This window comes from Penicillium hordei, assembly GCF_028827395.1.
Source record: "Penicillium hordei strain IBT 12815 chromosome Unknown utg000002l_segment0_segment0, whole genome shotgun sequence".
Lineage (NCBI taxonomy): Eukaryota > Fungi > Ascomycota > Eurotiomycetes > Eurotiales > Aspergillaceae > Penicillium > Penicillium hordei.
The window spans coordinates 3,340,385-3,364,084 of NW_026623143.1; the positions used below are offsets into that span (position 1 = coordinate 3,340,385).

General features: G+C 48.9%; 10 protein-coding genes across 10 annotated transcripts; 4 read left to right on the plus strand and 6 right to left on the minus strand.

Moving 5' to 3' along the window:
* Positions 1 to 2,873: 2,873 nt before the first annotated feature.
* Positions 2,874 to 3,947, minus strand: N7537_004584 (uncharacterized protein; the record flags this gene model as incomplete). Its single annotated transcript, XM_056895641.1, has 3 exons — positions 2,874 to 3,164; positions 3,225 to 3,710; positions 3,771 to 3,947. 3 exons carry the CDS (start codon positions 3,945 to 3,947, stop codon positions 2,874 to 2,876), a joined length of 954 nt encoding a protein of 317 aa, XP_056755389.1.
* A 68-nt stretch (positions 3,948 to 4,015) lies between these two features.
* Positions 4,016 to 4,974, minus strand: N7537_004585 (Zn(II)2Cys6 transcription factor domain-containing protein; the record flags this gene model as incomplete). Its single annotated transcript, XM_056895642.1, has 4 exons — positions 4,016 to 4,154; positions 4,208 to 4,450; positions 4,523 to 4,685; positions 4,734 to 4,974. The coding sequence occupies 4 exons, from the start codon at positions 4,972 to 4,974 to the stop codon at positions 4,016 to 4,018; spliced, it is 786 nt and encodes a 261-aa protein (XP_056755390.1).
* Positions 4,975 to 5,756: 782 nt separating this feature from the next.
* On the minus strand, positions 5,757 to 6,381 carry N7537_004586 (alpha/beta hydrolase; the record flags this gene model as incomplete). Its single annotated transcript, XM_056895643.1, has 2 exons — positions 5,757 to 6,014; positions 6,091 to 6,381. The coding sequence occupies 2 exons, from the start codon at positions 6,379 to 6,381 to the stop codon at positions 5,757 to 5,759; spliced, it is 549 nt and encodes a 182-aa protein (XP_056755391.1).
* Positions 6,382 to 6,982: 601 nt separating this feature from the next.
* Positions 6,983 to 7,534, plus strand: N7537_004587 (uncharacterized protein; the record flags this gene model as incomplete). The annotated part of the gene is made up of 1 exon (XM_056895644.1): positions 6,983 to 7,534. One exon carries the CDS (start codon positions 6,983 to 6,985, stop codon positions 7,532 to 7,534), a length of 552 nt encoding a protein of 183 aa, XP_056755392.1.
* Positions 7,535 to 8,014: 480 nt separating this feature from the next.
* Positions 8,015 to 12,143, minus strand: N7537_004588 (putative cytosolic regulator Pianissimo; the record flags this gene model as incomplete). Its single annotated transcript, XM_056895645.1, has 4 exons — positions 8,015 to 8,216; positions 8,277 to 8,437; positions 8,489 to 10,327; positions 10,380 to 12,143. 4 exons carry the CDS (start codon positions 12,141 to 12,143, stop codon positions 8,015 to 8,017), a joined length of 3,966 nt encoding a protein of 1,321 aa, XP_056755393.1.
* Positions 12,144 to 12,704: 561 nt separating this feature from the next.
* On the minus strand, positions 12,705 to 14,695 carry N7537_004589 (prephenate dehydrogenase (NADP(+)); the record flags this gene model as incomplete). Its single annotated transcript, XM_056895646.1, has 7 exons — positions 12,705 to 12,863; positions 12,945 to 13,076; positions 13,136 to 13,735; positions 13,803 to 13,951; positions 14,016 to 14,127; positions 14,186 to 14,246; positions 14,601 to 14,695. The coding sequence occupies 7 exons, from the start codon at positions 14,693 to 14,695 to the stop codon at positions 12,705 to 12,707; spliced, it is 1,308 nt and encodes a 435-aa protein (XP_056755394.1).
* Positions 14,696 to 15,051: 356 nt separating this feature from the next.
* N7537_004590 (40S ribosomal protein uS11) lies at positions 15,052 to 15,963 on the plus strand. Its single transcript, XM_056895647.1, has 3 exons — positions 15,052 to 15,186; positions 15,252 to 15,324; positions 15,440 to 15,963. The coding sequence occupies exons 1-3, from the start codon at positions 15,117 to 15,119 to the stop codon at positions 15,750 to 15,752; spliced, it is 456 nt and encodes a 151-aa protein (XP_056755395.1). The 5' UTR covers positions 15,052 to 15,116; the 3' UTR covers positions 15,753 to 15,963.
* Positions 15,964 to 16,358: 395 nt separating this feature from the next.
* On the plus strand, positions 16,359 to 17,756 carry N7537_004591 (AAR2 splicing factor family protein; the record flags this gene model as incomplete). The annotated part of the gene is made up of 1 exon (XM_056895648.1): positions 16,359 to 17,756. The coding sequence occupies one exon, from the start codon at positions 16,359 to 16,361 to the stop codon at positions 17,754 to 17,756; it is 1,398 nt and encodes a 465-aa protein (XP_056755396.1).
* Positions 17,757 to 18,087: 331 nt separating this feature from the next.
* N7537_004592 (branched-chain amino acid aminotransferase, cytosolic) lies at positions 18,088 to 19,420 on the minus strand (the record flags this gene model as incomplete). Its single annotated transcript, XM_056895649.1, has 3 exons — positions 18,088 to 18,261; positions 18,324 to 18,925; positions 19,006 to 19,420. The coding sequence occupies 3 exons, from the start codon at positions 19,418 to 19,420 to the stop codon at positions 18,088 to 18,090; spliced, it is 1,191 nt and encodes a 396-aa protein (XP_056755397.1).
* A 3,654-nt stretch (positions 19,421 to 23,074) lies between these two features.
* On the plus strand, positions 23,075 to 23,539 carry N7537_004593 (uncharacterized protein; the record flags this gene model as incomplete). The annotated part of the gene is made up of 1 exon (XM_056895650.1): positions 23,075 to 23,539. The coding sequence occupies one exon, from the start codon at positions 23,075 to 23,077 to the stop codon at positions 23,537 to 23,539; it is 465 nt and encodes a 154-aa protein (XP_056755398.1).
* Between the last annotated feature and the right edge of the window lie 161 nt (positions 23,540 to 23,700).

Genomic DNA, 23,700 nt, shown 5'->3' on the forward strand with positions numbered 1-23,700 from the left:
AGAGCTTAACTCTAAAAACGGCAGCGGAAACCTACTTGCAAGTTGTACACCCAGATCGAGATTTCACAGACCCTATACGGCCGCCCATCTGAAGCAGATGGGTGAAGGCATATAAGTTAGGATTCCCGGATGTGATTGCGAAGTGGCAGTCCCCGCCAGTGCGCCATCTCGGATTTTCGAGCAGTAAATTCTGACCGCCTGGCTCACCGCTGGCTTTCTTTGCTGATTACCAGCTCCGTACAACTTGAAAGATCAAATATTTACTCTACTTTACAAGATACACAATCATATATTCTTTATATTTAACTAGTAAAATATTATCATACGGATTAAATGGAGTGGTATAATATCGGGACGTAAAATGTAGAGAATTGGTGCGATATGTACATGTATTGGTGTATCAGGTGTATCCATGAATCAAATACTCGTATTACAAGTTATGTACATCGCGGGCAACTGTCAGACTGGGATATGGCCCCCTTAGGCCCTAAAAAGGAACCGAGGTTTTTGTTAGGGTCTAGTGGTAAAATAGGCTGTATTTTTCCCACAGCAACATCTAAGGCGAGACTTTCAGGCAATGCGTCGAGGTATTATCTCTTAAACAAACTTTCCACTTATACATCTAAGATCCAGAGTCATCATGCGAGCTAGACAACCCTAAGCCACATTCACCTCTAAGGTCTCCAAGGCCAATAGTCACAACCGCTTGAACGTGACAGATGTCGACACCAACTCCTGGAAGGGGATATTGAGACCAAACGTCTTGAACAACCAGATGCAAGCCCAGCACCAATCATACTGTCTAACCCATAGCCTCCAACGCTAGACCCCTCGAGCACAAAGTCCTCCACTGACATCATCAAGATACCTGCACACCTTTGTATGAGGCGCGCAGCGACCACATCCACTGCGGCATCAACACCATCACTCTGCGCAACCGCAATCTCCTGTGCCGCGACAGCCCCCTCGCCGCCATCCTTTGCGTAGTCGCCGTTCTTTCCACCAGACGCCGCCTCGACTGGCGCCTTCAGCCCAATGAATCGGCCATCCTCGGCCCAGTCCAGGTCGGTATTCTCGCGGGCGGCCGTCCACGCCCCGGCCAACCGGCCTGGGGCCAGACCCAGCAGGATACTAGCCTCTTGATACTTCAAATCCGGCTGGGGCCGTAATGACATGGTTGCTTCAAACGTGCGGAGCAAATCGCGCTCGTCGATTCCATACATACCGCGACGCGTGATCTTGTCCCCCAATGCGTCGTTCTCCGCCACAACTCCAACGGCTAGAACCATAGGCAACGTCACAGAGGTTGTGGCAAGACCCATATGGTTACGCTGGCAGGCAAGGTTGTCCAAGAAGCTGTTGGCGGTGGCATAGTTGGACTGACTTGGTTGGCCAACAATTGGACAACGCCGCGGATACGTTCGCCATTGGGCCCGGATATGACTGCCTCAATGACGTTTTTTACGTCGGAGGCATTGGAGACATTGCCACGGAAGATCTGGGATGTGCACCCACTACACAGAAAGAGGATGTCAGCTGCGCGGCTTCTGGTTTGTCGTCTCCGGAGCGCAAGATGAAGGCGAAGTGGCGGGCGCCGCGCTCCATCATCCACGATATGAGACTGCGGCCGACACCGCCGAGGCAGCCAGCCAGTAGGTAGATGTCCTCAGAGGAAAAGCGCAGCTTGGGGGTGAATGGTGCAACCTCGACGATATCACTATCGTAGTTGTATGTCATGTTGAATCTGTCAGCGGTGATACTTATGGCGGAATTCACATCGTTTGTGCTGTAGACACGCGCTGGCTCCATTGCGTTGTCAATGGATGCAACAGCCTCACGCATGATCTTGCTAAGTACGGCCTTGTCAATATTGAACGAAGACTGGACTGATGTCGCAGCGAAGTGTACACCCCGCGTGAATGGAGCGAGGTCCGATGGGCCAGATAGGGCACCACAAGGTCATAGCCGCAACAATGCAGACAATACTAGAACTTGGGCTAATATAGTATGCAACAGGTGACCCCAAATTTTGCCCTCGGTGTAGATTGCACCTTGGATAGCAGCGCGGCTTGTTGAATGAAGTGGTCAGTCTCGTTAAAAGTGGCCCAGAGGGCCGACCCTCCCGATCAGCCATATCCGCTATGTTTAAGCGCTATTAGGAATCGCGAACGCCACGTATGCAGCGTGCATTTGACGTCTCCCACTTTCTAACCAGGATTCAATCATGTGATGAGCCGCTCAATCATTTCATCATGAGGATCATCTTCCCTCTCACCGGCCAGGCAGAGTGTATGCTGATAAACTCGCCGACTTGTGCGCTGGCGCTCCAAAGTTCAACGTTTTACCTATGGAATATCTGAACCCTTCCACTCTCGCTTGGAGAGATGAGATTGTGGGTCAGAACGAGGGTTCTGGGAAAACGCAGCTGCTGAACAAGTGAGGGGGCAAGCCTCAGCGGTATGTGACCTTGGAGCTTGTATCGCTATAATTTATTTTGGTCCTTTTCTTTACACTTTTTGCCCCAGGTCAGGATCTCACATTGTCTGAGTCTACATATTTGCCGGGAAGGAGTATATCCGCTGAGTAGAATACTACGGAGGCCGATAGATAGCCCACAGAATTACTATTTATACGACTCCAGGCAAACTATATGTATAAACGCGTATTTTTACTAACAGGTGAGGGTGCGTATACCCCATATTTCTAACAGTCATTAGCCAACAAGCTTGAAAGAAGGCAAAAGATGTGACCTAAGATATAATCCAAATCGTTTCAGACTCATTACGCTCCCCTAAAAAACACTTACCCACACAATGTCTATGTCCAGTGATACTCTTGTCTAGCGCTCTTCCATTCTAAAGTCTCATATCTCGCTACCCTGATACCCGTTTAGTCCCAAAATCGGTGGAAAATCGGTTCCCAAACTGCCCACGTTCCATGTGCTCCCGACACTCCCGGATGCCAGCATCGTATTGACACATACCTTCCTGGAAGGCCTCCATGGCACCACATATCACTTCCATTGAATGCCGAATCTCTCGGTTCATATAATACATGCCCATCCCACTGCCCTGTGCGGAATTCCGCACAACAGACAGCTGAAATTTGGCCGCTAGTGCCAGAGGGCGCATGATAATTACACTCATGGCCCGATACACGGGGACCTAGAAGCTATCAGTACTGACAGGAGACCCGGAGCCTGTAGAAAATTATGAGGTACGCACATGAGCAGGATTCAATACCTCTGCCTGCAGCAGTACGTCACACATGGCGTTTGCTGCCAAGACACCCGTTTTCTCACTTTCCCCCACCACGGGCCCCAGGAAGGATGCCTTTTTCACGTTCACAATGGCTGCCTTGTAAAGGGTGATGCGTGCGCCAAAGGTGACGACTAGCGCTAGCACGCGCAGCTCCTTGTCGGGTCCTGTTTGTAAAGAACACCCGGATAAAGCGGAAAGTATCATGCCGATCATGTTCTCGCTACGTTCGTGGGCGAGACAGAAATTATAGTCCGGGGCGCCTCTGCCCGAAACATTTTCCTCGGTCATCCGGTGGTGTTGCTCAGTGAAAGCGGCTAGTCGCATAGCGAGGACGAATATGGCTAGAGAGGAGAGTTTGTTGCTCTTAGGGTGTGTGGCTGCTTCTGAGAGGAATATCTGAGGGTTATCCCCGTCACCCTCTGTCCAGTCGCAGGGGAGTGCGGTGTGGTTCTATACGCATTGTCAGCCAGGTTCTATAGGGAGTCTAGACGCTTGGGGTCAATAACATACAGTCTCTATATCAATCGGCTCACATCGCGAGAATATGGTTGATGCGTGACAGTAAAAGGCATATGCAATCCATAACGTATTTCGACACTCGTGGATCTTCTGTAGATTCTGGGGTGGATCACCCTGTGTCTTTCTTCGATCGATGTTATCAAGTTCAAGCAAACGAATGAGTTGCATGAGTCGGGCCAGAGTAATGATAGCTCTTGTGGTGTCTGTCCGCGTGAATTCGTAGCGAGCAATCAGAATTAATGTTTGTGCACTTTGGCGACGGCATATTTCAATGCCTGATGCTGATGTAATGTGGCGTATGCGGTCTCATAAAGGAACTCCGTGGTGTCAATGAGGGGCATTTGTCTATGCACAATGTCGATGTAGTTATGAAATCTGGAAATCGTGAGAAAAGCGATACTAATGGTGACCTGGGACAAAAGACATACAGTTGTTCTGTAGTTGTTGGTGATATCTCGCCAACCTCGTTTCTCAGGTCGGGATGCGCATTCTGCTGCATAGTCCGCTGGGCCGTATGAAGCGGCTCTAAGGGCCATTGGGCCGAGTCACCATAGCCTGGCGAGATAGGTTGAGGTGCACTAGAATTTAGAGTTTCGCATTGGTTACTGCTTTCTGTAGAGACATCTCGGTCAAGTAAACCATCTAGGGGATCAAAGTCCATGGCATGGTCCCTATAACATATCAACCATGTCAGTATCCGTTCCGCCCTGTTTCCAAAAAAAAGGGGGGTTGTACACTCTTACCAAGAGTCCAGATCAAGTGGTATAACGAGATCTCCCATCGTGGTCTCGGTGGTTAACGGTAGCGTCTGGGGAGGGCTGTTGTTGCTTCTAGAATTCGAAGCAGGACCAGCCAGTTCAACAGGAAAGGCTGTATCCTGCTTATGCAACTTGGACTCTGCCAGGCCTATGGAGAGTCAGTAGCACCTCGGTATACTATACTCAGGATACATACGCAGTCGTGATTGCAGACTTCTGAGCTCGGAGTTGATGCGTGTCACCTCGCCACTAACTGATGGATATGCACATGTTTGACCTAACCTTTGGCACCGACCGCACTGGGGTTTACCCCTGTCACAGCGTACTTTGCGCTCTCGGCAGAGGTCGCAGGTGGTGCGTTTAAGGTGCGACAGATTTGTGAATAGTTGCAAGCTGGGTTCAAGAGTAAAGGTATTGGTGAGGGGGCGGGGATCCATGAGTGGCTATGTGTCATATAAATGCACGATAAGCTAGATGCTGAGTTGGGGGCCGCTGAGCACACCTAGTACTTATATAGGGTGACCTCAACCCAGGGGTCTGCAAAACAAATTAACACACCCTACTTCTCTCGACTGGGGGCGACGCTTTAAGCTCTGATAGGCGTTGATAAGTGGCTGGATGAAAGGATGTTTGGTGCGGTTTTTAACTACTTACAAATTGGCGCAGCGTTAGATCATGGCATTAAAGCCGAAAGAGGAATAAGGGCAAGGGTTTACGGTCGGTGTAATTCGTAATGGTAAAATAGGGGGGGTCCAATCAATGGGGTTCGATCTCAAGACCTCTTATACGACCAACGTACTTCGCACTTTGGATGATATTCCAAACCCGTGTTCTGCCGTATTCAACCTCGGGAACCAGAAACCGGCAAAACTGCCTCCAATTAGTTGACCTTCATCAGCCCAACACAGACGATTTCATGCGTGAAATCAGCGGACTGCGAATGGTGGATTCATTGATCACACATTCAGTCCCAATGCATTTCATATTCTCGGGAGATCTCGAGGCTTATATCTTTTCTACACAGAATAAACAACACTCACAGAGACTAGCCCAACGGAGGGAATAGGAGATATATTACCTGCATGTAGGTAGTATATTACATTTAGATAACTACCAATGATATGAATGATACAAATCAGACCAAGATTTTAATTATTTCACCGCTAGATGGTTGCCTAGTGGTAGTCTTCCTCTCGTAAACATTTGGAACATTCGTTGATCAGACCAAGTTACTCAATTTCTCCTGCATAAACTCCAGGCTCACCGCACGTGCCTCTTCAGCGACTGGCAGACCAGCAAACGCAGTGAAGCCATGAGTCGCACCAGGGTAGATCTTGACGATTGCCTCCCCACCGGCAATGCTCCATTTAGAACTCGTCAAGATGGTCTCATCAAGCAATGGATCCTCAGTCCCACAAAGGAAGAGAGCCGGGGGCAACGATCCAACCGAGGAGGCGGCAACCAGTGCCGGGAGATCCTCGTATAGTGGGGGTTAATTCTCACTCCTTGTGCGTTGCCAGCACAAAACCGCCACCATGGAAGTGCAGAAATACACCTTTGCTAGGCTGGCCATTATCGGGCTTGTAAACACGGATAGGGATCTCACGACCAGCCTCGCGTGAAGGAACAGTGCTATCAGTAGCCCCCGGGAGGTGGACGGGCATGGGCAGTGGGGTCTGACCAAGTTCACGCATTTCACGATATTTTGTGATGCCTACCTCCCACCATCGGGGCCCTTTGCTGGTGAGGCTTTCCAGGAGACCTGCGGCTTGCTTTGTTGCCTCCGTGACATTCTCTGGTTGGAACTTGGAGGTCTCAAGGGTGATATCACTAGTGATCGGCATTTTGAAGGTCTTTGTTGATCAATGAGCTTGCTGGATGAATATGAGATACAGAGAGGATAGGTGAATTCGTTCAGATAGGAAATCCGAGATCGATTTATCTACTTCCTCCCAGGTCCACTAGATACACATCGTCCTATCAGGGCCATGATCGCCAAATGCAACTAGGCAAAGTCGAGTTAGCCTCGGGGATCTCCCCGAGCAGCCAGTAATGTGCGAGCCGACGGGGAATTCGTCGGGTTATGTCATGTTCTTTCTCAAACGGCCGCACCAACTCGGACCTTTCAGGCTGACTTCACGGCCGCCGACCCGATAGTTGTTCTTCAGATAAAAATATCCGAAGGTGGTCTCATGTAGTAGTAGACCTTTAGGGGCTGTATTGTCTAGATTTATATGTGTGCAATCTCCCTTCCCCTTGTCACTTTCAATTCGAGGACGATGTCTGCCTTCCTCTGGGATAGGGATATGGGGAATCCAAGCACGTCGCCAGTTCTATTCTATGTCCGGCAGCGAGAAAATCTGGGTTGAGAGCAATAGTTCTCCATCTGGAGCAGTTAGGAGGTCCCGTGGATGGGACTGGAGCTAGGAATCAAGCTGGTAAGTAATGGTCTACACATTGTATACACATCTGGAGAATCACTACCGAAAAATCAAAGAATGGCTCCCGACCTTGATTGAGACATCCAAGCCTCTGCAAAAGATTCCAGCCGCTCTTGAAGGCCACGACGCAGTCGACTGGGTCCCTGTGGATGTCACAGCTCAATCTTTGATAGAACTCACGTTGTCCAGACTTGAAGACGACTTGACCAAGAATCAATTATTCGACTGCTTTAATATTGTCAATCCGCAGATTGTCCAATGGAATGACCTGGTGCGCACCGTCTCTGACTTTTATCAAAGGCAGGGATGTGCCATGGAGGTAGTCGAATACAACCACTGGCTTAGTGCATTGAAGCAGATCGACCCTATCTCCGAAAATATCGCTAAATACCCAGGAATCAAGCTGGCCGAACTCTATGAGGATATGAAGCAGTTGGAGAACCGCAAGGTACACCTTGCTACGGATCGGTCGGTGCTCAAGAGTAGTAGTTTGGCCAATCTGCAGCCTCTCGATGGTCCGCTTGTTGAAAGATGGCTAGAGCGCTGGGCCTTTTGATAGGAGCAGATTGTGACGTTAGACTATTGTTAATACAAGGATTTGATTCCACATCATCGCTCCCTACTCTTCATTCTCTTCATTCTCATCTAGAGCTCGAGGGATATTTAACCGACTTCAGTAAATCCCTAGAGACTGCGATAATCCCGGCAACGACATAGCTAACTGTCTTTCCAAAGAGATCATATAGTCCGACGGGTCAAGCCCAGTACCTAACATACCTAAGTAGAAGAACGAGACTCACTAACATCAGGGCCAAAGAAAATACAAGGGAGACCAGGATAACACTAGTTTTCTGGACCGAGGTCAAAATTTCACTGATCTACGCCGGTCAAGAAGTTTGAGGTCTAGTATTTTTGGAGGTCATAGATTGAACATGCATAAATCGTCGCTCAGAATACAAAAAGCCAAGCACCCAATCAGCCGTCTTGCGGGGTATATTGGCAGGACAGGAAAGGTAAATGAAAATGATCAGGGGGTTTATTCTGACTGGGAAGTAGTTGACGAGTCCGATTCAGAGTCGGAATCTTCATCGAGGACGATTCGTCGCATGACGCTCTTGTCGAATAAGTCCAAGGCGAAACGTCGAGCTGGGAGTCTGTAGTGATGACTCTCCAGGATACAGAGGGTCTTGCGGAAGAGATGGGCTTGGTGGAAGCGCTCGGGTTGTTTGGACTTTAGGCTGTGATTGAGAATTGTGAGCAAATGTGAGAAGTCGCAGAGTGAAAACCGGGGGTCTTACATGTGGAGATCAGAAGCGGCTCGTTTGGAGAGCACGGTGTTGCCCATATCAACGATCAACTTCAAGATCCGTTGATTGGCCGGATCGGAATCGGTGGTGGCTTCCTTGAGTTTCTCCTTAGGAGTTCGCTTCGATCTATAATCACAGCCAGGGAAGGATATCTAGATGGATGAGCAAGATGGGACGGAAGCGAAGTGACGGATGATACTCACCAAGAATAGTTTTCGGAAATCTGTAGGGAGGCAAAGTCCTAGTGAATCTCCCTTTTGGTCAACACCGGAATCCCAGCCCAAACCCCGCAGGACTTGAAGTCCGTGTCGACTGCGAGATATCAAACCCAAAACGAAGAAAGCAGTGCCTCGCATAGTGAGAACTCCTGCACTTGTTGCTATCTGCACGATGCGTTGGATGATCTCAGCATCCAAGAATGGTGCGCCAAGCTCCATTGAGCCGACATTACCGACAGCCCAGAGACATCCTTTAGCCTTGAGAAGCATTTCATTGTCTTCTTCATCCAGCCTGAAATCACGAATCGTCCAAGCAAACTCATTGAAGTGACCTGACTGCTCCAGCAGCTTACAACCTTCCGCAGTTCGTGCAAGTTCTCTGTAGAAATGCGGTGGTACCAACCCAATATCCTGTAGGTCTACCAAATCCTCGGGGACAAGGCTGCCACGCCGCGGTTGCTCGACATAAGCTCGGGAAAGAGCAGCCTCAACAAGTCCAACATAGCTATCGTTGCGACCAAGGAACCAGTCGTCCATCTCTTGTGTGATATAATCGAGGCCATCAAGATAGTGATATCCCACGGAAGTTGATAGGAACCGGAGAAGTAGCGGTGCACCAATTTCACCCAGATGATCGAGGGAAGGTCGACATTTGACCACGAACTCGAGATAATCCCTTTGATTGCATGCCTCTTCTAGGATTTTCACGGCAACCTGACAGACCGTGACCTCGGGATCGTACAATTGGGTGACGAGAAGTTTGACCACCCATTCTGCATTGCCGATCGCCACGTGAGGCGAAAGTGTTACATCTCCAACTGCGTATTTGCGCAGGAGTCTCGTTGCAAAGATCCGGATTTCCTTGGAACCAATTGTCAGGGCCTTTGAAAGCATAACCCGGAGATGACTTTCGCGGCTATAATCCATGTTCCCTAACAATGTCTGAATGAGGTCATTTCGATCTCGCAGCTCAATGATGTGGTAAAACATGTTGAGCATGTGCCATCGTTCCATCATGAGCAGCCCGTTGGCATCGCCACTCAGTGATCCTAGCATCGCAAAGTAGCCTCCACTTAGAGTATTGGCCATCTGGTCTTTGGAGAAAAGCGGGGATGCAGACGTTAGCCCACTCATGCGATCCAGCTGGGCCAGGCATTCTGCAACCTGCCGAAGGAATTTGTTCTCGGCCAAATACTTAGTGCCCTCGGGGGTTGTAACGAGAGTGCGCATGAGAACACAGCCGGTTCGGACATATCGTTGGTTTGCCTTAGTGTTTGGGACTAGAGCGAAGCGATATTTGAAAGGCCGGTAAAACCCAATGAGCCGCTTCATGAACTTGGAGCCCTTGATTGCCTCGTCCATTCTTTTTGGGTTTGTGAGAGGACCCTCCACTAGGCGGTGAATAATGTCCCACTTCCACTTATTGAAGTTGACGGTGTTCAGAACATGAGTTTCCAGAATGGCATTGCGGAACTGGGTCTCGTCCATGGAGGGGCTCATCTTGTCTTTCCCCTGCTCAATAGGAAGCAGAGAACCCGATAAATCAGTCTCCATGTTGTATCGGCCCTGCCCACTGGGATATCCACCAGAACGTGCCAATGTCCGATTGATGCTATCGATTTGGAAGATAGTTGCGGTTGAAAGGTCGTGATTCTCAGTTTCAAAGTCAACGGCGGGTGGGATTAGGTGTGGAAGGACTTGAAGTTTTGCGCTGACGGCTTGGGGTAAGGAATGATGGGCGAGCTTGAGAACCTCCGTTAATAGCAGAGTTGCTTTACGTCTGAGAGATAGATCCGCTTCGTCCTCAATGACATCGGAGAGAACCTGCATTTGGTCAGCTCTTCACTAAACCAGACCTAGAAAAAAAAATGCATACCTTTGGGAGCCCTGCCTCGACCAAGCCAGCCAAGATGAGAGTAGAAAAATGAGCAGTCAGATCGAATCTGTTGCTATTAGTGTCGTTGAAAGCGCGGCTGGCTCTTGATGTTTCAAGATCAGAGCGAAGATTCGAGACTCTGCCATAAGTTGTGAGTCGTCTGCCCGCAAGGAAGGATGACGACCAGGAGGGAGGCTTTATTCGCAGAGCGTCAAATAATAGCTCCATGATCAGGTCTCTGGCTATGGGGTCATTGTAATGAAGCGAATCAAGGAGAGAACGTAACGGTTGCGAGTCATGTCTCGCAAGAATAACCAGCCCGGGCCAAGTCTTTAGCATCGCAGAAATTGCCCGTGCTGCAGACTTTAATCGCCCATTGCGTAGTGTGTCGGATAATGAATCCGTGAAAGGCGTAAGGACGGCTTCAAGTTCAGATCCTTGGAGAAACTTTCGACTACGGGGGGTGTCCACAACGTGTAGAAAACTTGATATCAGAGACTCTGAGGCGCCGAACGTCCCTTCTGCGAGCGCATCATGCAGAGCAGCGAATCCGCCGGCAGAAGCAACCAGTTCGGGATCTTTAACCAACATTTCGGCAAGGGTCATAATTGAAATGTTCCGAAGACGATCTTCATGGTGTTCAGCAACAGCAACGATGGTCCGCACAACGGCGCGTGATATCTCTCGGACACCGTCTTTAACATCCAGGAAGCCTCTCACGAACTTCAATGCCTGTTCCCTTTCAATACTTGCCTTGGTTTCTTTTACCAGGGACAATATCACGAGCTCATCGGTATGGAGCGTTCTGATGATTTGTAGGGATTTGCGATCAGCGATGGCATAGCGTGTTAATCGATAACCCGCAGCTACCACCTCTTTGCTGTCACTCAAAAGCATGACCTGAACCCGTAGCCCAAAAACAGGCCATGCAAGGTCATACTTCAATGTTGGATGTCGTTTGAACAATTCAACTAAGCTGTTGGCACGCTCGACATAGAAATCAGGGGACATTCCCTCTATCTCCAGTGCCTGCAGCGTTTCCGAGAGGACATAGGTTGGCGACTCCACGTCACCGTCACCATTTTCTTCCCCATCGCCGTTGACCGAGCCGATAGCGTCCTTGTTTCGAGATGGTGAGCGCATGGGGCTAGCTCGGAAAAGGCTCGAGAGGCGACTGCTGCGTGGAGGAGTCGAAATCGGCGCCTGCGCACGTAATATTTCTTCTTCCAGCTCATGCTGCAATTCGGCCAGCTTGCGGTTCGATGAGCTCAATTCTGACTCAACCTTGAGACGCTGCTCTTTGGTTTGCTTGGGTGGTTTCGCTAGCAGTGCCTCCAGCATATTCTCGGTTCCGCTCTTGATCTTCATTTCCTTCGCGATCCTATCTCGGAGGAAAGCCTGTCGCTGCTCGGTTGTGTGAAAATCCTCCTCGTCGATCGATCTGCTGGCACGTCTGTTGTATTGGCCGTCCGCCCGGGGTGTGACACTGCGTGAAGTCGTGCTTTTGAGCTCCGCGCTGAAGCTACCTGGCCCACCGATGGAGGGTGCCAACGAGGGAGCTAATGAGGGCACAAATGATCCTCCCCGCCCGCCCATGTTGCTGCTCCCTCCAGACTCGGATCGCCTGTTCCTCCCAATTCGTGATATACCATCCTGCCAGCTCCCATCGGCGGAGCCGCCATCTTGACTAAGCGAGGAGCGTCCATCACCCAGTGCACGATGCTGAGTCGACGCGGAGTATGCTGAGTTGTGCCCGGAAGCCATAGAGCTCCATCTAGCCTTGCTGGCTCGCTATCATGTATCTCAGGTGTTCTGAGTATCGGATTGCTGCATTGAGGTCGCTTGTTTTGGTGGGAGGGTCGAGCGGAGCGGAGCAAGGGTAGTATGGGGAAGCGTAAAGGAGGGGCGCAGTCACAGGTCGCCTGATGTTCAAAGGGAGATAGTTGCCATGTCCATATGTCAGAAGGGTGATCGGAATTTTAGCTCGAACCCAGCAGTGATCGTGAAACTGCTCTTGTTGTCCCACTACGAGATGCTTGACTGGACCAGATCTGGAGAAACAAACTGCTGACTAATGAATCTTATCGCTTCAGCCCTGGAGCCACCAACACCAGTGAAGAACGGGGTGTTTCTACTGAAGGGATTCTCTTTTCTTATTGAAGATGTGGTCATATCAATTGGTTTTCATTTAATTTACGATAAATCCCGAGATCACACATTCTGATAAATCTACTTGGTATCCTCCCGTTCTTCCCAGTCTTGCTCGTACTGATAAAATGTACTCACCGAAATACATACATGTGGATATCTTATACCGTTATCAGTTCATTGGTTATTGGAGGTGGTCTTCTCCAGGATGGTCTTCATCATCTCATTGCCAAGCGTGGCAGCTTCAGGGAAACGCGGTGCGAAGTACTCCGCAATGCGCTCAAACCGGTGACGGTAGGACTCAAAGTCACCAAAAGAAACGCAGTCGGACCATGCCTGATGAAAGCGTCATGTTAGCATGAACTAGCGTGTCTTGCATAGCTCGGACAGGCGCCGGAGATATTGTCCAAAACATACCCTTGCAGCAAACGTGAATTCCAAATCATCCGAGCGGAAGGTGCTGTCATCAATTGCAGTATCCAGTGCCTCATCGAGGAGATCCTGGTTGCGGAACAAGTATTCGGTCACGCCTAGCCACAGACGGAAAAGCTGCCCAATATTAATATAACCGTGGTCTGGCAATATCCTCACCATGACTGGGTACATACCGGCGTGGAACAGATCATATGGTCGTAAGGGACAATGCCGAGTTTCGACCAGCAGTCAACAATAGCAAGCAGACTGAGATGGCTGTTCGGCGGTGCCTTCTCACGCGGCCGATTAGACAGAGAGAACCGGTCCAGTACATCGTCCTTCAGTAACAGATCTTGCCCTTCAGAGCCAGGTCTGAAAACTGACGCACCTGCAGCCTTCACTCGACGCTTGAGCTCCTCCCTCTGCCCTCCAATCATCAGTTTGTACAAGTCAGTGACCGACTCGGCGTACTGGCGAATTTGCTGCTTCGCCGCTGGGTTGAGGATGGCGAGCCCGGCATAGACGTGCCATTTGTTCGAGTAGATGCGCAAGGTGATATTGATCTTAACATTCTCGATACCGCCCACCCATCGTCCATGCTCCCAGGGGAACTGAGTGTTGGCATGCCACGCGGTTCCCATGCTCAGGAATGCAGCATGGGTGACAGCCTGTGTATCGGCGGTGATACGGTCGTGCATCTCGCCGGTGAGATGGACATGTTTGGAGCCGAACGAGGAGAGGATGCTTTCAACGAATTTGAGGCTTTCGTCCGAGGCTCTGTGTTGGATGAGGACCTAGATCACTGTGTTACTAATGTATGTCCGATGAAAGTATAGAATCCAAGCTCGAGGTTGGCCATACCAGAGGTTGGCCTTGCGGATTCACTTTGGGGCCGTGTAGCGAATGGCAAGATACGATCTCTACATCCGAGGGCAGGTGTTTTTCGAATGCGGCGAGCTCTGGAGCTTTGCACGACGTTTGGCCACCGACGATCGCACCGACCTTGGTTGCTTGAATCGGAGTCAGAATGAACGTGGATAAGAGGCAGACTAGCGGCTCCGGTTCGACACATACATAATCCGTACTGCGCCACGACCTTGTCGATGACTCCAGCCTCTACACTGTACAGAATGTAATCGCTAATTCTTGAGACAAGATGTCCATTGGGGAATATGGTGACTCCTTTCTATATATACAATGAGCTTCTTGAGCTTGAGTGGCATAATCCCAGCCAGGAGACGTACTTGAGAAGCGAACTCTTGTTTTAAAGATTCAAAATTCTCAGGTCTATCACACGCGTTTATCCTTGATATCAAAATGCAAAGTTAGTTATGTCAGATCTAAAATAATTATTTGTAGGCATGATGCGAATCTGTAAAATCTTTTCACTTGTTAGTGTATGTTTTTCAAACAGCAATGTGAAGTTGTATGAAGTGAGATTGAACGGGATCAGACAAAAAAATTAAGGTAGCGTGGGTTTAACATCACCGACAGCCAGCTGGTTAGCCATCAACCAGAATGGTGTAACAGCGCCAGCCAAACCATACTCGAGCCAAATGCACTCATGTCATCATTCGAGGGGATGGGCGGACAAAGGAGGAGAGATCGCTTACCATTTGAAGCATATTGGAGTTGTGTTGTCGAAAAGGGGCCAGTTACCTCCATCCTGCATCGCTCAGGCGCTGGGCATACATTTTGCCCATATCGCCCATACCAATGATGCCAATCGAGGCATCTTCTTTGGTGCGACCCATCGTGACAAAGCGCGCCTAGAACTTCGAAGGAATGAGGTGTGACCTTTAAAAGCCAATAACACTGATAACCACTAGAGGTTATTTAGAACTGTCCAAGGTCCAAGGTCCAAGCTGGAAGGCTCCTCAAGTCTGGGAAGATCAATTGCAATGTTGAAAGGGAAATAAGTTGGGCGAACGAAAAATTTAAATACTGCGCCGAGCTAACGTCTTCACCGCCCACCGGGCCGACTAGAATCCGCGTATAAATATATGGCATCGAAGCCTGAGGCGTCCGGCTCGCTTGAGACGTAAGAACCAATCACAGTGCGTAATTCTCCCTAGGGCACACACCCACTTTTTTCTTCAACATCCAGGTGGGATCAGATCCGACTTTTCCTTCCTTTCTGTATTCCATCCACACTAACCACCAACAACAGTCGCAATGGCCCCCAAGACCAAGACCCCCGCCGCCGCTAAGGAGAACGTCTCCCTCGGCCCCCTCGCCGGTGATGGTATGTTTGAACAAGATTCGAGCCGAAGAAGTTGGAAAAAACATGAGATCTGACTCTGTACACAGGCAAGCTCGTTTTCGGTGTTGCCCGCATCTTCGCCTCCTTCAACGATACCTTCGTTCACGTTACCGATCTTTCGTGAGTCGCCCTCTATCCGCAATTCCGCGCATTCGGACCACCCAATTGGAGTTGAAATCGAGCGGAGTCGAGGCGAACGTAACAAAGGATAATGTTGACTGACAATTGATTACAGCGGTCGTGAAACCATCTGCCGTGTTACCGGTGGTATGAAGGTCAAGGCTGATCGTGACGAGTCCTCCCCTTACGCCGCCATGTTGGCCGCTCAGGACGTCGCTGTCCGCTGCAAGGAGCTCGGCATCAACGCCCTCCACATCAAGATCCGTGCCACCGGTGGTAACGGCACCAAGACCCCCGGTCCCGGTGCCCAGTCCGCTCTCCGTGCCCTTGCCCGCTCCGGCATGCGCATCGGTCGCATTGAGGACGTCACCCCCACCCCCTCCGACTCTACTCGTCGCAAGGGTGGTCGCCGTGGTCGCCGTCTGTGAGCGTTTGCGGCTTGGTCTTTCCCTTCCCCTTGCAAGTCATTGCATTGCTGGATTGGAGGCTATTTGCGGGCTTCTCCTGCATCTGTGGATGGAATAAACGCGAGGAACGGCCTTGATCGCCTGGTCTTCAATTTTTTTCATACGCTGAAAATCAACTCTCGGGCTTTGATGTTGGATTAGGTAGTGCTAAATCAACAACTTGACCTATATATTTTGGATTATTGTAAGCTCCTGCTGAGCTCGATTGTAAAATGATGGTAGCTATATAGTACATATGGATTTCCGAGGCCCGGCGGGGAGCTCCCATGGGGACATAGGAGGGAGGCAGTTCGTAGTTGTTGTGATATAGAGATGTGTTGATTCTGTTATTGTTATTACATCTGTTCTCGTAATCTAATAAATTAGTACAGGTTGGCAACGATGTTCTGAAGGATATATAGAGAAGATCCTCCAAATCCAAGAACACAAAAAAAATTCGCCTCCGTTAATAAAAGGTAGGACAGCATTTATCCGAGAGCTCTCACTTCCAAGTTTTCATCCTCCTCAAAGCTCCAACTTAGGCGCAATCCCCAACCCAAAACCTCCAGTTCGCACAAAACGGGCGCAATGTCCACCCACCAGCCAACTCCAACAATCCTCCTCCCGGACCTTCCACCAAAAACCCTCGTCGGCATCGACCTCATAACCTTCACGTCAACTCCCAACTTCCACGGAATCCGTGACCTTTCCCCAGGATGGCACTTCCTCTACACCGGCGCAACAGAGACCCTCTCCCTACGCAGCGGCGCATGGTTCTACATCGGTGACATCACCACCGCAGGGAAAGGGTGCAGCGGCACAGCGCTCGTCGCGCAAGGCCGAAATAAAAACGGAACCCAGAACGCACCGGTCCCAGAGATCTACATCTGGAAATGGAGTGCGAATACAGAGTCCCTAGTAGCGCTGGACAGTGAAAGCGACTCCGCTTGCCAGGAGAGCATGCGCTACAAGGCGAATCTAGGTTCTGTGTGGCAGAGTGGCGGGTTATTCAAATATCGCAGCCGGATTGCGCCCTCGATGCTTGTCAAACCCGTGACAGAATCAGAAACCGGCGAAAAGAACGAGGAGGACAAACCCAAACCCCAAATCGAAGCTCGCATTCAAACCGAAGATGATGCGCAAACTGAAGAGAACGGACGGATGGATTGGTCTGGACTAACCGACCGTATTTCAACAACCCTTCTATCGCGCGTTATTGGGAATCCGGAGGTCGATGTAGACGGTCATCCGCGATGGGTTTTATCGTCTGCTTCAACGGCCAACCGGGACGCGGATCATATCCCCGGCGTCGATTCCCCAGCCGAGCCGGAAATAAGCGAGGAAGCGGAACGCGAATTCGGTTTCATCCCGGTTGATTTAAAGAGGACGTGGAGAGAAGGTGCTGTCGGGCGCGAACGGACTGAAGCTGCGAAGGATCGGTCTTGGGCCCTGGGAGACTTGATCGATCGGTATGCTGGGGAGGCTTCCGGAGGGAATCAGTTGCTTGGGGAACTGCAGTTTACGTTCCTCATGGTGCTAACTATGATGAACTATTCGTGTTTGCAGCAGTGGAAGCGGCTTCTTGAACTGATTCTTACGTCCCGGAGTGCAGTCCTGGATAGAGAGTCGTTTATGAGTGAAAGCCTTAGGATACTGTCGTTGCAGCTGCAGCGATGTGATGATGTTGATGGTGGACTGTTTGAGATTGATGGTGATGAGGGCGGGGCTTTCTTGCGCGATCTACTCATGAAGCTGCGTCAGTCGGTCGATGACCTCGTTGGCGATAGTGCATCCGAAGTCAAATTGGAGCTTGACAAGCTTGAAGAGTGGGTGAAAGCAGAGTATGACTGGGAGCTTCGTCGTGGGGCTGTCGTTCGCCATGGTATGCTCCAATTGGAGGACGGTGAACAGGTCGAAATGGACTGGGATGGGAATGACGAAGACGAGGAGACTGGAGAGTATGCCCCAGTGATTGTTGATATGTGAGATGCGGGATTAGGACATTTGAATTCTGTTCTATTTCTGCGCACTTATGAGATATGTAAAGTAATTGATGGTTTCTTTTTGATATCCAACTCTAGGTGCATTCACCGGCGTCTTGTTACACTCTACAATTCTAATCATAGCCAAGATAACAAACATTGAATGAAACAAGCCGATATTCTACGAGTGCGGTCTAAAATCTATATACAATCCAATTCTAGCATACAAAATGTCGACCACAATGCTAATCATAAACCCGCCTAAGAGGCATTAACCGAAAACCAAACTGCTTGCGAATCTAAATCTAAAACCATCTATGAATCTTTTTATCTATCTATTGTCCCTCATTCTCGATGACGTAAGCCCAGTCGTGCTCAACCTTACCGAACATAATGGCCTCGAGCCACGACTTGATCTGCGCGGCATACCCAGCAGGCTCGCCGTTCACAGGCAAGGTGTTGATATCAGTGTCCTCGTTGCGGATCATGGCAACAGGGGTAATGAAGTACTAAAGGGTGGGATGTTAGCACATCAACGCCGACAAAGAAACAGACAATTTCGTCAACTTACAGCAGTGCCAGAAACGAAGGACTCAACAATACGGCCCTCCTTGGAAGCCTTCTCAATATCATCAATAGTCAAAGTGCGCTCGACAGCCTCAAGCGGCGCAAGCTTTCCAACAAAGTTCTGCGACAAACGCTCGCGCACAAGCTCCAGAACACTGCGACGGGTAACACCGGGCAGAATGAGTTGGTTATCAAGAGGAGCAGTAACAAGCTCCAGCTTGCCCTCGGTGTTGTGCCAGATAATGAAAAAGTTACTGGCGCCAGCCTCAGTGACCTGACGGTCTTGTCCGAACAACCACAGAATCTGATCGAAGCCAAGAGCCTGGGCCTTGCCGTGAGCCTGCAGGGAAGGACCGTAGTTGGCACCGAGCTTGGCATAGCCGAAGCCGCCGGGCCAGGCGCGGATGCTATCTGGGGAAGAGGCGTAGAGTCTAAGGCCCTTGCGGGGCTCGGCTTCGGGGTCCTTCTTCATTTTAGTGAAGTCAGGCCAGGGGACGGCAATAATGAAGAGGAGGGCTTCCTTGGGCACTTGGACGCCCAGGTGGGGACCATTGCCGATAACGGTGGGACGGATGTAGAGGAACGAACCGGGGTTGGGGAGCCAGCCTACAGGTAATTATTAGTAAATAGCTCTCATTTATCTTGTGGGCAAGTAGCCGCCTAGGGAAGTAAGGATTGGAACGTACGAGGACCGTCAATCTGCAGCAGCTTGGCGACAAGCTTCTTCACCTCGTCGGGCTTAAATCCGGGCAGCGAGGAGCGCTGCGAGCTGGAGTTCAGACGCTCGCCGTTGCAATCGGGGCGGAACAGGCGCAGCTTGCCATCGTATCCGCGGTACACCTTCATTCCCTCGAAACATTCGGTAGCATAGTGCAGGACCGAAGCTGTGGGCGGGATGCTGAGGTTCTGGTAGGGCTTGACCTCCGGGGTCTCCCAGCCCTTGTCCGCGGTCCATTTCACGGTGACCATGTGGTCAGTGCAGTGGGAGTGGCTCAGCTCCTCTGGGGAGCCGGGCAGAGGCACATCGCGCAGGTTGGTTGAGCGAGTGATGTTGAATTTGGAGCCATCCAGCTCGGCAATGTTGGGAGCGACAGAACCCATGATGATATAGTTGTGGTTAATCAAGGTTCTTTCCTTAAATATGCGGGAGGAGAGGTTCTATGAGTCACGAGGCGATCAACCGATGATCTTAAGGGGAAAACGAAGACTGCAAGGAGAATGAACCTACCTTTTTAAAATATGTCCACAAAAGAGAAATCCCATTGTTCTTTATAAAAAGCGGTTTGCCCCGGAGAACCTTAGAATGCCCCTCGGAACCGTCTTTGGCCCAAAAAAAAAGTTTTCAACGCCGAACGGTTCCCGGGGATATCGCCTCATCTCTATTCGCCACCAAGGACATTTCTATATTGCACGTTGTACATTTGTTGGATGTTGAAAAGGGATTGATCTCTTTGACATTTTGACATCCCATAAAATCAATTCCCCAAATTCCAGTCGAACTGGCCCTGCACTTTACTATGAGCAGTCTCTGAGGGGCTTCATACTGGCTATCTTGAGGCCCACTTTTGGCATCTCCGAGGATAGCCGTGTTGATATCGATCTAATTCACTTACAATATTGGAGCCTTCTCGAATTGATGTTCTAGGATTTCGTTTCATATTCTTAGAGCAAAACTTGTTGATTTGTGTGACTACTGTATTCAAAGTCTTGGCGATTTAGTCTGCATAATCCTTGCACGTGCATTCTTCACCCTCAGCTTCGGTTTGGATAGTACACAACAGACATATTACCTTCTACAGAATACATATGTGTATTACATGCAATTGATCAAGCACGGCAAAATAAGACATCATCGAATACCTTTGCGGAAATGACATTTTTATACCTAATCTACACCAATCATGATATCTAAATGGTATTTCCGGCTGAATCGCATGACGCACATAAAAACAGCCACCCATCTTGAAGCACTACCAACTGCCGCAATGATCAAGTGAAGTTATATAATTGGAATCACCAACAACGATCATGTACAAAGTAACTAAATGCTGAGTGACGTAAATATCATATAGCACATTGGATATTCTCGATCTTTCTACACATTATATATAACACAACACGTATATATCTAGCCCGTTGGTTCCAACAGAACTAAACGAAAAAAAGGTCCCCTTCCTGCTTTACCTGTATCTACATACAAAGCAGACTGTCTTTATCCTTTTTTATCTTCCAACTCAATCTTGATACAACCTACATGTATCCATGGATCACCAAACTCTATTCACTATAGCCCCCGCACCAAGCTGTACGCTCCCCAAAGAGCCATACTTTCATTTGCACATTTGCAATCAATTAACCCCCTATTGGGGCAACTGGTAAGTTCACGGGATCCCAACCTCATTCTAAAGCCCCGAAGAATCTCCGACCCCGGAGTCGTATGCCCATAACCCCAGTTGGTTCGGAGAATATACCCGTGCCACCCTTCATATTCAACGAGACCAACGGCAAAAGCTTGGTCATGATCATGCGTATCGGAAACCATATCAGCAGTCACCCAGGTGTCATCCACAGTGGGCTGCTAGCAACATGCTAGATGAGATTTTTGGGTATTCATTAGACCTCCGCAGAGCCCATAAAGCCCAAAGCCCAGCCCAATCCAACCCGCAAATAGGTTGGGTTTTGGGCCCGGTCCTTAGGCCCATCGATGGGCTACGGGCTTATACCTCGAGCCCACTCTGGGTTAATAGGGGCCCAAATAGGCCCCAAACAATATAAATATGCTAAGAATTTAGATACTAAGGTAAGTTGAACCCCCCTTTTAGGATTAATTAAATTACCTCTATTTTACGTCCGTTTCTTACCCTAATCCCTAAGGTAATATTTAATTAAATTTAATAATTAAGAATTAGTAATTAGTATTCTCTCTATGTCACGTAAAAAGATACGATAAAACGCGTTAATTAGGACATTTTTCAATTTGTAGAGGTTTACTAGAAAGTAGTAGTGCTTCATAAAACCTGGATATATATCTAATATCAAAATATCAACATTCACCTTTTCGGTTATATCTCGACCCTTACCGATCGGATTTTGTTTAAAATTGATATACGTACTTATTATATTCCCTTTATTCTAAATTTAAAATTTGAACTTTATACGATTGGAAGGTCGTAATACAACGATTATAGAGTCTACTTTGTTAGCGCCTATATAGGTTTTTATAGGGGCCCACGGCCTAACCCACGGTGGGCTGTGGGTTAGGTTGGGCTTTAAAGGTTGAGCCTATAGCCCACCGTGGGTTGGGCCGTGGGCCTAGGGTCCGGGCCCATTTAAGGGCTTTGCGGAGGTCTAGTATTCATATTGAAAAGCTTATATAGTGACATTGACATTGAGCCAGGGCATACTCTTATTCTAAATTTCATGACTTGAATTAACCTATGTAGCAGACTTACTCTGTCATTTCTATAGATACTAGTGCTAAGAAGTCGACATACATAAAAGAAACACTGATCCTTATGTTGTTGTTTAGAGCAAAACCCGGGCGGTGACACTCGGCAGATAAATTCGGTGGTGAGGCTCAGAGCGGCCTGCTAAGGTTGGGGACGGTCAATACATTGTCCTCCACGAGTGGTATGAAAGTTGAAAGTCACCAAATGCAAATTAAACGCTGCTTTGAGATTCTGGTGCTTGAATCCTGGATCCCTGAAAAAAACAGAAGCTGAAAAAAAAACCGAAAACCCTGCCGGTGAAGGCCCCTTGGTAGACCTCTGCATAGCCCATAAAGCCCATAGCCCAACCCAACCCAACCCACTAATAGGTTGGGCTTTGGGCCCACCTTTCGAGCCCATCGGCCGGCTATAGGCCCATCCGGTAGCGGCAACGGTAGTAAAGGCGGTAAAGGCGAAGGATAGACGAAGTATAAAGGAGAGAAGAAGTAGATATTAAGAGAGAGAAAGGTAGGTTAGAAGATATAAATAAGAATCAAAATTGATTTTTATAAAGCTTTACTTTTTTATAAGAGGTACTTATTCTTATTAGGGGTTTATATAGTAAGTAAGTAGAGGTACCATAAGTATTACTACAATTGACTATAGAAAGTTATATCAATCCTCTATAGATAATATATATCTCTTTATACTAATACTTAGTAATTCCTTCTAGGTACGAATTTATGGTCAAATTGGATCTTTTTAGGGTTATTTTGTATGAAACCTAGCATCATAATGCTAAAATCAGTATAAAATCCACTTAATTCCTACTTCTTACTATAATAATATAATAATACTGAAGATATAGGTTGGCATCTACGTAAAATACAGTCATTAATCATCTACTTTATATATGCCAAGACTATATTTGTGCACAGAAATGGGCTTTTGATAGGCTTTAATAGGCCCCCATTAATGGGCTGTGGGTTGGGCTTTGGGCCGGGGGTCTGGGCCCATTGATGGGCTATGCAGAGGTCTACCCCTTGGTTCTGTAGATCAGAATCATTAGAAGCTTGGTGACCCCGCTGGGGCCAAACACTATTCAAGTATGTTTTATTACTTGTATTATTACTCCGACTGAGTCCACCAGGTATCTCGCTCGTGGATTTACCTACCTTACTCACTTCCCCTACCTTAGTGCCCATGCAATCCTTTCAGGTTATCTGATCCCCACCTGGGTATCTCATTGACACCATGGCCAACCCGGACCAGCTGCCGATGGAAAAGAGACTGGCGATTACCAAATACGATGCAGAGGGTTGCAAAGATGCAATTCACGGATCTCGAATTCCAGACTCTGGGCGAGCAGATTCATCGACTGTGCATTATTCGCGGCATACGACATCATTATGGCTTTGCCCAGGAGCTCCGTGGAGTCACTCCAGAGTTCACGCGCGCCTTGAATGCCCGGGATATCATGAGCGGTGTCATACCAACCATCTCGCGGCCTGAAGAGACACCTTACTGTATCTGGTACCCTGAAGTCCCGAAAGAGGATACTCTCCGAGCTCTGGTTCAACGATACCCAGATATGCTCTATCATGCCACTCGTGCTAGTGATCTTTACTTCCCACATCGGTCCCCGCTTGTCCGGCTCTATGACCCCGTTCAACCGGGATCCCGTGAAGGTCCATACGATGGAATGGGTTGCGGAATTGGTGATGTCGACCATGCTTTGTTTCTCGGCGATGCCATTTCAAGAGAGACTCGGAAGAAAGAAAATGGAAGATGAAGGATCATTGCAGGCCTGCATCGAGGAAATTTGGGACTTACTAGCGCTGAATCAAGCTCCTAGGTAGATCGGATTCCGAATCAATCGATAGGTACTGCAATCTATCAGATGAAGTTTCAACCTTAGAAGCTTAAGAAAATCGATACCTAATGTACATGATA

Excerpts from the sequence above, each read along its gene's own strand:
- N7537_004590 (XM_056895647.1), top strand. The coding sequence starts at position 15,117 with ATGGCCCCCAAGACCAAGACCCCCGCCGCCGCTAAGGAGAACGTCTCC. Across the intron at positions 15,187-15,251 it reads CGGCCCCCTCGCCGGTGATG|GCAAGCTCGTTTTCGGTGTT; the intron begins GTATGTTTGAAC and ends CTCTGTACACAG. Across the intron at positions 15,325-15,439 it reads GTTCACGTTACCGATCTTTC|CGGTCGTGAAACCATCTGCC; the intron begins GTGAGTCGCCCT and ends AATTGATTACAG.